The sequence below is a fragment of the Myotis nattereri genome, assembly GCF_964212035.1.
Source record: "Myotis nattereri genome assembly, chromosome: 11".
Classification (NCBI taxonomy): Eukaryota; Metazoa; Chordata; class Mammalia; order Chiroptera; family Vespertilionidae; genus Myotis; species Myotis nattereri.
Window position 1 is genome coordinate 31,773,268 of NC_138086.1, and position 14,791 is coordinate 31,788,058.

The 14,791-nt window shown below is 41.2% G+C and overlaps 1 protein-coding gene across 1 annotated transcript in view; it reads left to right on the forward strand.

Annotated features, from left to right (window-relative positions):
- LOC308527346 (putative maltase-glucoamylase 2) overlaps nucleotides 1-14,791 on the forward strand; it is a gene marked incomplete at both ends in the record, with an annotated part of 76,193 nt that overhangs the window by 40,181 nt on the left and 21,221 nt on the right. The window contains 11 exons of the mRNA XM_081102657.1: nucleotides 909-1,175; nucleotides 2,768-2,922; nucleotides 3,926-4,094; nucleotides 4,604-4,700; nucleotides 5,166-5,278; nucleotides 5,953-6,078; nucleotides 7,870-7,998; nucleotides 10,661-10,768; nucleotides 11,724-11,846; nucleotides 12,587-12,671; nucleotides 13,863-14,001. Coding sequence (XP_080958783.1) covers nucleotides 909-1,175; nucleotides 2,768-2,922; nucleotides 3,926-4,094; nucleotides 4,604-4,700; nucleotides 5,166-5,278; nucleotides 5,953-6,078; nucleotides 7,870-7,998; nucleotides 10,661-10,768; nucleotides 11,724-11,846; nucleotides 12,587-12,671; nucleotides 13,863-14,001 — 1,511 coding nt within the window. The remainder of the gene's footprint in view (nucleotides 1-908; nucleotides 1,176-2,767; nucleotides 2,923-3,925; nucleotides 4,095-4,603; nucleotides 4,701-5,165; nucleotides 5,279-5,952; nucleotides 6,079-7,869; nucleotides 7,999-10,660; nucleotides 10,769-11,723; nucleotides 11,847-12,586; nucleotides 12,672-13,862; nucleotides 14,002-14,791) is intronic.

The window sequence follows — 14,791 nt, forward strand, 5'->3', positions numbered from 1 at the left end:
AGAACCCTGCCTTAAGATTCCAGTCTCTAGATCAAGCTACCTGCTGACCCTTCACTACTCACCTGTTACAAACATACAGATGTCTCCCAAAAATATATGCACACTTCTTTGAATAATTATTCATTCCAATGGTTAAATCTGAAAAGAAAGAAACATTGGAATGAATAATTATTCAAAGTGTGTATATATTTTTGGGGACACCCTATATTATTTCAGTGTTTTGAGAGCTGAAGTTCAAAATCAAGGTGTTGGCAGGTTTGGTTCCTTTCGAGGGCTGTGAGGGACAATTGGTCCCATGTCTCTCTCCTAACTTCTGGTGGTTTCCTGGCAATCATTGGTGTTCCTTGGCTTATAAAAATGTCACCCCAATTTCTGCCTTCCTCTTTACATGGTGTTCTTTCCCCGGGCACATATATATCTCTGTGTCCAAATTTCCCTATTTAATAAGGACACCAGTTAATATTGGATTAGACCAGCCGTGGGCAAACTACGGCCTGCGGGCCGGATCCGGCCCGTTTGAAATGAATAAAACTATTGAAATAAAAGACCGTACCCTTGTTTGTAATGATGTTTACTTTGAATTTATATTAGTTCACACAAACACTCCATCCACACTTTTGTTCCGGCCCTCCGGTCCAGTTTAAGAACCCATTGTGGCCCTCGAGTCAAAAAGTTTGCCCACCCCTGGATTAGACCCACCCTAATGATCTCATTTAACTAGGTCATCTGCAAAGATCCTATATCCAAATAAGGTGCCAGGTGTTAGGACTTAACATCTTTTTTGGGGAACATAATTGAACACATAATAATGGGCATAGTGTCAGAGACTTAGTCTGTGTTAACCAACATTTTTTAGAAATCAGAGTGTGGTGTTGGAGGCTGACTGAGAATTCATCCTCTCATTGCAGAACACAGTTGTTCCTGGTGTGCCCACCTGTTTCTATGACACCATCCCTAAGTATGCTCCCAGTAATATTCAGTATTCGCCCACTGGCATCACCACAGACCTTACCTACCTGACAGCCCCTGAGTCAGCTCGAGCAGCAGCACCGTCATCACAGAGCACGCGACATACACCTGCAGCAGCAGCCACCACCTCCCCCCGTCTTTCTGCAGAGATCAGCTCCCTTAGGATCAGCGTGATCTACCACACAGAAAGCATGCTGCAGTTCAAGGTAATGCCCGTGTTGCAGATTCCGGTCGTCAGCACAGAGTTCTTGTGGGATGGAAATTACCGAAACATCTTTTAGTCCAAATCCCTCATTTTAGAGTTGAGGATGCTGAAGCCCAGAAAGGTAAAGGCCAGAAAGTCAGGAGATAGTAGAGTCGGGTGTGGCCTTAGATCCACCAGGGTTGTCCATGTCCTATAGTCAAGGGTTCTGTAAGTCAGAACGATCCTCAAAGGATTACTGAGACACATTAGCCCTGAGAACAAAGTGTCTGCTTTTTGGTAAACTCATATGGGTGGCATTGGCTCATTTCCAACATTACAATTATTTCTCTAGCAGTTGATACTTCAACTTAATATGCATCAGAATCACTTGTAGCTTTTGTTAAAAGACATTGCTGGGGCTCCTGCCCAGGGTTTCCAAGAATTTGCATTTCTAATGAATTCCCAAGTGATGCTCCTGCTACAAATTAAGAGGCCACACTTTGAGAACCACCGCTCTGATAAAATAGAAATATGATGTGAGCCACATATGTTTTCTGATAACCATATTTTAAAAAATGTATTGAAAAAATTAGGTGAAATGGATTTTAATAGCATTTTATTTTACCAAGTTGCTCAAATGTTATCAGTTCATCATGTAATCAAAATACAATTACGTACTGAGATACTTTAGATTATGGTCAGATTAAATCTTCAAATTTTGGTTTGTATTTCACATTTATAGTGAGTTTCAGCTCAGACTAGGACATTTCAAGGCTTAATGGCCACACATGGCTAGTGGGTACCACCTTGGACAGTTCACTCTAGACATTGCTTTTCACATTTCAATGTTGGGCGAATCACCCCAGGGACCTTGTGAAAATGAAGATTCTGATTCAGAAAGTCTGGGGTAGGGCCTCAAATTCTGCATTCCTAACAGGCTCCCAGGTAATATTGCTGCTTTTGGTTTGAGAAACAGAATATTGAGAATCGAGCCTTTCGACAAAACTTGTCCTAAGCATAATATGTGGGCTCATATTATTATGATAAAAAGGATGATCACTCATAATAGTAATACTACCTGGCCTTGCATAACACTTTGCCCTTCTCTCCTTTTGCCCACACAGCAACCCTGTTAGGTTGGTAGAAACAAGTGGTAGGTACAAAGGAACAATCTTAGGAATGAAAAAGCTGAGCAGCAACTGGAAGCTCAACTAGTAAGAAGATCTCATAGTTCATATGAAAACTCAGTTCTCTAGTTTCTAACATATGTACACATGCTAACACATAGTCTTATAAAGTTATGTGCACATACTGTTCACATACCACACTTGTAAAAACACATTCACACATTCTGTCTATGAGATTCTACACCCTTAAGTTACAAATTCCTTAGAGGTAGTGCCCTCCCTGGCTTTGATGGGTATTGTTGAGGGTGTTTTTTCATGTGTTTTTTTTTTCCAGTTCAGGATGTGTTGGGCACAGTGGATGGGTAGGCCTCACATCTATTTGCTTTGGGATATTTGATGCTTCCTGATGGGAACTGAATTTTGAGCTGGTATGAGAGGTTTTAGGTTTGAGATTCCATCAGCAAGTCTCCTTCTTTCTCACTGTCAGATCTATGATCCCACTAATAAAAGGTACGAGGTCCCAGTGCCTCTGAAAATCCCTTCCTCTCCTGTTGGCTCGCCTGAAAACCGTCTGTATGATGTCAGGATTCAAAACAATCCTTTCGGGATCCAGATTCAACGAAAAAACTCCAGCACTGTGATGTAAGCACCATTTTTATTTGGTTCTAATTAGAGTGGTTCTAGATCTAATTGCAGTGGTTCTAATGAATGCAAGTGAAATATTAACCTTCAACACTCTACGTGTATGTTTGTTTTTTAAACAAAGAGGATATACACCCCCCCCCCCCACACACACACACTTCAATGGGGATTTCATTTCTTATTAGTCATTAGCTCAACAAGAACAATTAAGCAATCAAAGACTTAAAAATACTAAGTGTTGCTTGATTTCAGAAAAAGAAAAATACATATTTTACTCATTGTTCTGGTTAAATAGAACAGAAAACTCTATATGCCTCATTACGAAATAATAACAGAAGAGCCAGGAGAGAGAGGTAAGGGGTAGTAAGGAAAGAGAAATGGTGTCTTGCAGTCTTTGCTGCTATTGACACTATAGACTTAAAGCCTTTTCACAATGTTAAGCATGAAAGGAATTGCCACCTCTCATCCCTGACCTGCTGCTGAATGGCATGATCCGCAGGTCTGGATTTGCCTGGGGCTGAAGCCCCCCATCCTATTAGAAACTGTATGTGCACATGTGGACAGCCTTCGGCTCTCTTTGACTATGTGTCTGACTTTCTGTCTGTTGGCTTCTTTGGTAAGAAGTTCTTTGGCCAATCCAGAAAAGTCATTCTGAGTTTCATACTTTTCTATTGGAAAACTTGCTCAGACCTTATTCATTGATTCAGGCTGATGTACCAGGCAATGGGATCTAGAAATAAAGAGATGAGTGACACTCTTAAGGGCCAATTAATCAGAAAAGGAGTTGCCAGTCTTGCAATCCACAGAATAAAAATGCAAACACAGAACTGTGGTAGCGAGTCATGGACATTCTTATGACCTGGGTCATCTCACAGTAACTGAACCTGTATCCAGGTGTGCAATCATTCAGGAGGCTTCTGAAGCAACTAGACATCTGAACTGTATTCTCTGTTTGCTCCGGCCTGTGATCAGCTCTGCTCAAAGGTATGCCTCTGTGTTGTAGTTGGGATTCTCAGCTCCCGGGCTTTACCTTCAACGACATGTTCCTTTCCATTTCTACTCGCCTCCCCTCTGAGAACATCTATGGCTTCGGGGAAACTGAGCACACAACTTTCAGAAGAAACATTAGCTGGAACACATGGGGAATATTTTCTCGAGATGAGCCACCAGGGGTAAGTACAGAAGAATAAGATTATCCATCAGATGCTCTCTGTGTAAAATTATTTTAATCCACATATGTACCCTATTCATGAACTTCAGCTTATATTGATAAATTCTGCTCTCAAATGAAATAGGCCACATGTTATGTAATGTCCTTCTGTTCCTAAATGTATTTTAAATCTTTTAGAAAATAAATATAGGGTGGGGCAAAAGTATGTTTATAGGTGGGTTATATGTGAGATAATAAAATAATTAACAAATAATAACACAAGTGTAAACTGTGTTTACATGCTCACAACTGTAAATCTACTTTTGCCCCACTTGTGTGTGTGTGTGTGTGTGTGTGTGTGTGTGTGTGTATGTGGTGGAAGGAAGGGTCAAGGAATTTTTCATAAAGGACATGACATTGTGCTAAATCTTCAGTGTTGAGTAGGCGTTGGCTGTTTGGGTTATGAGGAGGACAGAATTTCTTGGATTTTCTCTTTTTGTTACTCATCTACTCCTCCCATGACTCTCCCAGTACAAGAAGAATTCCTACGGTGTCCACCCCTACTACATGGGACTGGAGGAGGATGGCAATGCCCATGGAGTGCTTCTGCTAAACAGTAATGCCATGGGTAAGATAAAGACAGTTTTCCTGCAGCCACTTTATCAGAATCTGGAATATCAATAGAAATAAGAAAGTTCAATGGCCAGGGAAATAGGGCACATAACCCGACCTTTTATTTATTCATTTATCCATGATATATTAAAATCTCTAGGCCAGGTATTGGGAGTAAAATTTTGACTAAACATAGTCTTTACTTTGGTATGACCTTGTTTGACTTTGCCACTTTAATTCCCTTTCACAGAACATTATAAAAGGTTAAGATTGAGATTGTCTTTGGGGTACCTGAAAATCCATCTCTGATTCCACAGTATGAAAGAAGACTTTCCAGAGGAGGTGGGCACTAAAAGAAGAGAGTGAAAATAGCAAATATTAGGGCAGAGTCCCTGTCTGGGTAATTTATAGTTCTCAAGATGCTCCTCATGTTTGTCTGTATGTGTGTGTGTGTGTGTGTGTGTGTCTGTTTTTTTAACAGATGTGACATTTCAGCCTACTCCTGCCCTGACATATCGCACCACAGGAGGGATTTTGGACTTTTATGTAGTTTTGGGGCCAACTCCCGAGCTTGTAACCCAGCAATACACTGAGGTCAGAATTCATTATATTCATTAATTAACCATCCAAGGCTTATTGGATATTGCACATTCTTAGCACTGAGAAAGGCCAATTTTATTTTTTACTAGAAGCCTAGTGCATGAAATTTGTGCACTGGTAGGGTCTGTAGCAGCTGCTGGCTGCCAGCCGGGTACTCCTTCTCTTCTCTTCCCGCTTCCGTTCCCAGCTGCCTGCTGCTGCCACCACCGATGCTGCCTGGGGCCTCAATCCCTTCCCCTTGCTAGCCCCACCCCTGGTTGAACTCCCAGACAACTCCCGGTCGAGGGGACAATTTACATACTATGCTTTAATTATATAGGATGGTCCTTGAGTATTCCTACTACATTATCACTATTTTTTATGAGAGTAGGGTTTTAGTGTTAAAGGATATTGATATCCCATATGTCTCTTAATTATTTGCTATAAAACCTTTCTAAGAATCTCTAATCAGTAATAACCACTGAATTTTCAGGTTTCTTAGAGTGGAAGCTCTAGGATATAGAGAGACTTTCTATCATTCTGCATCTCCATGATTGTTCCACATTTATGAGACCTCTTAGATCAGACAGGCAGCAAGTAGAAGTGCTGAAGTTGCTTCAAGCATAAGCCAACTATCTTTTTTTTTACCCTAAGAATCTACTTGCATCCATTTTTCTTTTTTATTCTAGTTGATTGGTCGGCCAGCAATGATTTCATACTGGGCCTTGGGATTCCAGCTGAGTCGCTATGGATACCAGAATGATACTGAAATCTCCAATTTGTATGATGAAATGGTGGAAGCCCAGATTCCCTATGTATGAAGCCTTCACCCTGCCTGTGGTTTAATTAGTTATGGGGACTTATGGCTAATTATAAATTGAAAACATCTTCATAGACATTACTGATGACTACTTCAGTACAAAGAAAATGTAGCTATGGAGCTAATCTTATGTGGAAACATTGCTTTTTAAATTTAAGTCACAGTACCCTTTTTAAATCAAGAGTTCAAAATTGAGGGCATACATTCATCAGAAGTTAGTAGAGGATATTGTTACTTATTACCTCTTGCCAGAAATATCCTAGAGTAGCCATAGTTAGTCATAAGCCATGACTTTGGAGACTTCTAAGAGAGAATCATATCAAGATTATGACAATTTTAGGGACTATACTGTGATTATTTTTGGAGAGGGTAGATATAAAGTGACAGTATGAAAAAAGGAGATAAATTCAAGCCTTCACTTTGACTTAAATACAAATACTCATATATGCATTTCCCACAATGAAACATAGCCCCTAGAAGTGCAGTCAATTACTGTCAACAAACAGAATTCCACACATAGCATGCTCATTCTCTCTTATAATAGTCAAATTCTCATCACATATTTTCTTTCTCTGCTTTTAACTCACCTCCTGAGATATGGAGGACAATTAATGATTAGAAGATGAGAATAAATTATTACAATGTCCTCATCAAAGATAATTTGAAACATTCACCCAGACTTATTTTTTCTTTTCAGATACTATTATGCTAGATATTCCTAAATATAAATTAGAAAAGATAGGAAAATGAAAAGATGAAAAAATTCCATAGATTTATCTTGCCAATGCAACCAATGTTAATAATATGTTGGTTCATTCTTTTCTAAGTTTTGTCTTATACACAAGTCGCTGCTCCCTCAAACAAGTTTTACCTAGAGCAGTGGTTCTCAGCCTTCCTAATGCCGTGACCCTTTAATACAGTTCCTCATGTTGTGGTGACCCCCCAACCATAAAATTATTTTCGTTGCTACTTCATAACTGTAATTTTGCTACTGTTATGAATCGTAATGTAAATATCTGATATGCAGGATGTCAATATGTAATTATATATGTGTTTTCCAAAGGGTGGCGACCCACAGGTTGAGAACCACTGACCTAGGGTCTTAAGACAATACAGGTGATTACCACCTTTAAGCTAAAGAGAAACATCTCTTATTTCAACTGAATATTAACCACATAGCCATCATTCAACAATCTTGAATTGGGTACATTTCATGTGCAGAAACCTAGGTTGGTTGGCATTGTATTGAGAAAAGAGAAGGAAAGATTTTCATCTCAAAGACCATCTAGACAATTGGAGATGGTGGAAATAGTATATACATTTTAGAATGCTATAAAATAATGTAGTTCTTAAATGTGAATAAATTTAACCAGGTTTACTGGAGGGAAAAAGAGAAAACAGGTATACAATCTTGTTTCTCAGGGGATTCTGCTTTTTACCCTAGAATATTTAACTAGGACTTTTTTTTTTTTGATAGCTTACCATGTTTGAGATTTGAAGAGTGGAAAAGACATGAACTGAGGGAAGGAAAGGGGAAAGAATTCCAATGTGTGTGTGTGGGAGAGGCAGAAGCAGAAGGAATGGGAACAGGTGATCTGTATGCAAGAATCAGATAGCAAATTTAATCAGCAGAATTGGCAAGTGGGTCTAGTGGAGTAATGAGGTAAATTTGGAGGGACCTGGACTGGGGTCTACAAGCAGCAGACCTGGAGTCTGGCAGAGCAGTGTGTGTGCCCTGAGGTTATTGTTGCAGGACCCCCCAACACCTTGCTTGCCCTTCCTCTAGGATGTTCAGCATGTAGACATCGATTACATGGACCAGAAGCTGGACTTTACCCTCAGCACCAGCTTTCAAAACCTTAGTCTGCTGATGGAGCGAATGAAGAAAAATGGCACAAGATTTGTCCTCGTTTTGGTAGGTACTTGCAAATATTAAATCTCATTTTTTGTGTTCATGTTTTAAAAATAGCAACATTGAAGGAAATGAGATGAAGAGTATAGGACAATTCCCTGTACATTTTTGCCACTTCCTGTGTATCTATAATTACTTTTTTAAGTTTGAAAAAGCAAATAAAGGAGGAAAAAACAATAAAAAGGTTTTTTAAAAGATGATGCTTTACAATCTTTTTTTTTTTAATGACAGAGTATAATTTATTGTTACTGTTCTCTTGACAGAATTAGAAGAACTGTGGGCTAAAACACTGAATATAGCAACAATTAAAAAAAAAAAAGTCTCTCTATTTCAGACTGTGCCTTAGAATAGCTGTATTTTAGTCTTGGCTTTACTGTGGGGTTTTCAAAAACCTGTTTTGTCATCACCCAGCAATGGTGAGGCTCAGGGGACTTATTTCTTCTTAATTAAATTCACAAACAACCTATTGAAGGTCCAGAGGACCAATTTATTATTTCACATTGGAAGTTATATCTTGATTAAATACAGAAGTAGTTACCTACAAATGCTCCTCTTTTATAGCTTCCCAAAATTAAAACATTCTTTGCTGACTTTTGTTTGTTGGTTCATTCATTCATTCAAGTATTTGTTAAGCCTTGAGTCTTTGAAAATTACCATTATAAAAGGTGTGTGTGTGTGTGTGTGTGTGTGTGTGCTTGCAATCTAAATTCATTAAGAAGACAATGTCCTTACAGGGATTATATAATACTAGAGGCCTGGTGCACAAAAATTTGTGCACTGGGGGCAATGGGGGTTCCCTCAGCCTGGCCTGTGCCCTCTCACAGTCTGGGACCCCTTGGGGGATGACCATTTGCTGGCTTAGGCCTGCTCCCTGGGGAATTGGGCCTAAGATGGCAATCAGACATCCCTCTGGCAGCCCGGCAGCCCTCGGGGGATGTCCACTTGCCAGCGGGGAGCAGACCTAAGCTGCAGTCAGACATCCTTAGCGCTGCTGAGGAGGCGGGAGAGGCTCCCACTACCACCACTGTACTGGCAGCCATCAGCCTGGCTTGTGGCTGAACAGAGCTCCCCACTGTGAGAGCGCACTGACCACCAGAGGGCAGCTCCTGCATTGAGTGTCTGCCCCCTGGTGGTCAGTGTGTGTCATAGTGACCAGTCATTCCCAGTCTTTCTGCTGTTAGGGTCAGTTTGCATATTACCCTGTTACTATATAGGATAGAGGCCTGGTGCACGGGTGGGGGCCAGCTGGTTTGCCCTGAAGGGTGTCCCGGATCAGGTTGGGGGTCCCGCTGGGGTGCCTGGCCAGCCTGGATGACGGGTTGATGGCTGTTTGCAGCTGGTCACACCCCCTTCAGGGTGGGGGTCCCCACTGGGGTGCCTGGCCAGTCTGGGTGAGGGGCTGAGGGCTGTTTTCAGGCTGGTGGGAAACTGAAGCTCCCAGCCTCTCCTTTTTTTCTTTTTTCTGGGATTTATTTACCTTCTATAGTTGTTACTGGAGCTGAGAGCCGGCTCCAGCTCCGAGGCCTGGCTCCAGCTCTGAGGCTGCGGCTGGCTGAAAGCAGGTATCTGGAGTTTGTTTGGCTTCTATAATTGAAACTCTGTTGCCATCACTGGTGCTCTCAGCTCTGAGGCCGTGGCCAGCTGAAAGCAGGTATCTGGGGTTTGTTTAGCTTCTATAATTGAAACATAGTTGCTTCCAGAGCTCAGAGCTGGGCCGTGGCAGGCGGGGAACCTTGGCTTCCTCCATCACTGGAGCAAGCAACCTCCTGTTTGCTTCAGCTGCGTGGCTGCCGGCCGCCATCTCGGTTGGCAGTTAATTTGCATATCCTGCTGATTTGCCAATGGGAAGCGTAGCGGAGGTATGGTCAATTACCATGTTTGTCTATTATTAGTTAGGACTAGAGGCTCAATGCATGAAATTCATTCATTCATAGGCCTGGCTGGCGATCAGGGCCAATCTGCGGGGTGACCAGTGGGACGATGGGGGTGGCCCTCCCCTGGCACTCACCTTGGCTGGCCTGAGGCCTGCAGGCTGGGGGTAACTTCTGTGTTGAGCTTCTGCCCCCTGGTGGTCAGTGCACATCATAGTGACTGGTTGTTCCACTGTTCAGTTGATTTGCATATCAGGCTTTTATTATATAGGATTGGAGGATACAACCAATTAATAAACATTAAAATATAATTTTAGGCAGGAATGATTCATATGACAGTTGTGAAATAGAATACTATTATAGAAAGTAATTGGGACAGGTAAAGGATGAGGTTAATGGGAAGGCCACCTTAGGTGGACAGTCTGGCCACAGAATAGAAGAAAGAAGTTTCTCATTTTTAGGGAATATTGCTGTGACACTACTGAAATACAGTAAATTACCTTTCTCTATGTGAGGGTAATGTCTTGTTAACTTAGTTTCTCTCCAGGAATTTTTTTCCAAACATTAGCATGCTTTTTTCCCCCCTTGGGAATTTTATAGAGAAACATCAATATATTCTTTTGCTCTCAACTATCCAATAGACATAGGCAAATTAACATGGGTTGTATTTTTGTTTGTTTGTCTATTTTGAAGTTTACCATTTCTTTCTGTACCACGAATTGTTAACATTTTGGAGATCATTTTTCTTGGAAATATTTTTCTCATGTTTTCAGTTTTAAACCCTTTTGTTTCAGAATCCAGGCATTTCTCGCAATGAGACCAAGCATCTCCCATTCACCACAGGGCAGGAAAAGAATGTATTCATCAAATGGCCTAACAGCAGTGACATTGTCTGGGGAGAGGTAAGGATTGGGAGGAGATGTCTGTAATTAATCAGCATCACAATGTTTTGATTGAAAGAGGCTCTTCATAAATCTTAGCAAAATGTATTGGGTAATTTATAAATTATGAATGAGTAGAAATCTGTGTGATACTGATTACTTAACAAACATTCATGAGACCAAGGTCAAGGGTCTAATCCTCTATCACTGAGTTATGTTTTTATTGCCTGGAAATATTCTGGCGTTCCACCCCTTATGTACGCCAGCTGGTCATTTAACACCCATAAATAATACCTTTGAGAATGGCTCTGAAATCTATGTCTCCCAGTCACCCACACCCAAGATGTGTACTAATCTTTGGCCTATGATGCTTAATCAGCCATCATATTTAAATGAATCAATAGATCTTATGTATTGTCCTCCTTCTTTTGTCTCCTTTAATTCCTTTTTTGGGCCCCAGTTGTTTGGTTTATGGCAACAAGATTTGAGGTGATACTTGTCTTTCTCTGACTGGCTTATTTTGCTTAAAATAATAATCTCCAGGTCCATCCATGCTGTTGCAAATGGTAAGAGATCCTCCTTTTCTTACAGCCACATAGTATTTGAGTTTCAGTGAATTGTCCACATGTAAACCAGTTAAAAGGAGTAATGTCTTTCATCTCGGCATTTGATGTCACATCAGCTTGTAGCTCACTCTGTAGCTCACTTTTCCCTGGATGATTGGTCTCCTTCATTTGACCAATGTAGAAAAAGCATCTGCAGCTCTAAAGCCTCCTCTGATCTCTTTGTGTCCACAGGAAATTCTGTGAAGCATCAGCAGAAATGGGTTAGGTCTCACAGTGGGGGGGGGGGGGCGGGCGCGGAGGAGGGAGCCAGTACTTTGCACAAGCACCTGTTCACCTCCCCTTCCTAGTCCCCACACTCCCCTTCCTGAACAGGCTGATACCCAGTGTGAGAGTCTGTGTTACTCTTCCAGCTGTACAAAGCCCACATCGCTTATCCTGACTTCCTGCGTAACAGCACAGCTACTTGGTGGAAGGAGGAAATAAAAAAGCTCTACACAAGCCCAAAGAGCTTGAAGTTCGATGGACTGTGGATCGTAAGTCCATCCTTAGCGTGTTTTCTTTGGAAGTGCTAGAAGTATAAGCACGAGGAGGCAATTCAGAAACTAGCAAAGCAGGTAGCAAGGGCTGGAGGAGTGAAAGAGAGGGATGCTGGTACAGAATGAAGGTGCTGGGACCACCAAGAGGAGCAGAGGGAGTTGTAGGTCTGCCCAGGGACATATTGGGTAGAGGACGTTGGAGACTAATGGGGAGACATGCCACCACTAGAGATGATGCCAGATGAAAAGGCACAAATATCCTGTCTTCTCTTAGCTCCCATCCTCTAATCTCTTGCCACTGCCTCCCATTGGCCAAACCTCCCCAGAAGCCAACAGTAAGGGAGCCTGGGAGACCATCCATGATACAGCAGACCTAGGGGCAAGAAGGCCTGAATCTGAGGTGAAATAGATGCTCACCACAGTGCTGGTAGAGAGTCCTCCGAGGGAATGGCTTCAAAGGCCTGTTCAGATATTTGTTATGCATGTCAGGTGGGCATAAGACCAGGGCTTCCTGAGATGTCTCTGGGACATGTGTCCAAGGCTCTTCTATTTGTGTGTCTCGAGGGATGGGAGGCATAGCAGCATCCTAGTTTCCTTTCCCACGGAATCAATGAAGCAACCAGCTGTGTGAGAGTTTAAATAAGATCCTTTTGTCTCTAGGAGGGCAGTGTTCTCCTGAGCCAAGGCCACTCTGTCTCCTCTGACATCATGGAATCTGTTTTGCTAATTCATTTCAGGATAAGAATGAGCCATCAAACTTTGTGGATGGATCTGTCAGTGGCTGCTGTGATGAAATTCTTAATAAGCCACCGTATATGCCATGTATGTAAAATGATTGCTTCCTTAAATTACTGCCCTGCTCAAAACCCCTTACGTTTTCCTCTTGTCAAAGTGAAGCCTCATTTTGGAGAGAGAAAACACTCTTAAACATGAGATAAAATCCCAAATAGAATAACCTTGAATAAGTACAAATAAATAAATTATGGATCAAGCATAGAAATAATGACTTGATGTCGTATGAAAGAATCCAAGCAATGAATGGTGCATCTGATTACATCGATAACTATGAACTGATTGCTAAAACTTTAATTAACCCTCTACACACACACACACACACACACACACACACACACACACACACCCTTTTGATTAGAGAATGAAAATCTAGTTCCTGCACTCTCTCTGCCTGTGTTCACAGACACTTGATGAAGGGCATGCCCACATTGTCCTATGATACAAACAGGAATAGAGACTACAGGATACAGGACCTGGGGATCAAAGGCATCTCAGAGAGTTGAACTCTTTCAACTTACAGAAACATGAGAAGGAAGTGACTCGCCTTCCTACAAGCACTATACCAGTAATTTTTGGGATGAAATCTGGAATCCAAGTTTTTTAATGTCTACATCATTGCTATGTTTCCTATTGTTTGGTAATTCCCTTTCTTCTTCCCTTCCTCTTTCCCTCCCTTCCTCCCTCCCTTCCTCCTTCCCTCCCTCCTTCCCTCCCTCCCTCCCCACTCCCTCCTTTCCTTCCTTCCTTCCTTCCTTCCTTCCTTCCTTCCTTCCTTCCTTCCTTGTTTTCTCCTCTTCCCTTAATGTAATATTTGTGTATCAGGCAAGTATTGACAAATCAGAATGATTTAGCAACATTAATATAAAGTTGGTTGAAACAAGATTCATTCCCTTGAGAACATTACCATCTAGTGGAAGATACAGTCATAAGACAGAAGAGTGTATGATGCTGATAAAGGGGCATGGATCATACTCTATAAATGTTAGAGTTGGAGCATAAAGAAGGTGCCTTTACCAGCTCCATTCCCTGCCCTTATTCTTCATTAGTTACAAGGTCACAGAACATTGTTGTTTTTATTAGACAAAAGAAATTCTTGAAATTGGAGCTGCTACTGGTGATAAAGGTGTTGTTTGAAATAGAACCATGCCAAGATGATGGGCATTTCTAGTGAATGTGCAGATCAAGTTGTTCAGAATATAACTCAGCATTTCCTCTTAGATTTGGAGTCCAGGGACAGGGGTCTCAGCAGCAAGACCCTATGCATGGAGAGCGAGCAGATCCTGCCCGACGGCTCCCGGGTGCGGCACTACGATGTGCACAGCCTGTACGGGTGGTCCCAGACCAGACCCACATATGAGTGAGTATGCTTAGTCACTGGCAGCAAGGGTCATTTTCCACACTGTTACTTTTGTCTTGTCATATATAAATAAATAAATAAATGTGTCATATATATATATATATATATATATATATATATATATATATATATATGTTAAATGGACGAATGTCAAAATAGCAGGAGTGGTTTCCTAAGCAGCCACACCACTTCTGAGTTGTATTAACCAAGTAGGTTGCTAAATTCACCTGTTTAAAATGTGCAGGTACACATATGATTTCACTTTTATGTGGAATCTAATGAACAAAATAAACTAACAAACAAAATAGAAACAGACTCATAGATACAGAGGAACAGACTGACAGCTCAGAGGGGCATGGGGTTGGGGGGCTGAGTGAAAACTATGAAAAGATTAAGCAAAAACAAAAAACGAAACTCATAGACACAGATAACAGTGTGGTGATGACCAGAGGGAAAGAGGGGTGAGGAGAGGTAGAAGAAAGTAAAGAGGGGATAAATGGTGGTAGAAGAGGACTTGACTTGGGGTAGTGAACACATAATACAATATACAGATGATATATTATACAATTGTATACCTGAAACCTATATAATTTTATTAACTAAGGTCACCCTAATAAATTCAATAGAAATAAAGTGAGCAGGTGCTGATAATTGCTATAATGGCAATCTTACTACAATATATAAATGTATCAAATTAATGTTGTGCAGCTTAAATTTATACAATGTTATATGTTAAATACACTTAATTTAAAAAATAATGTAAGCAGTTAGGCTGTATTTAGTATATTCA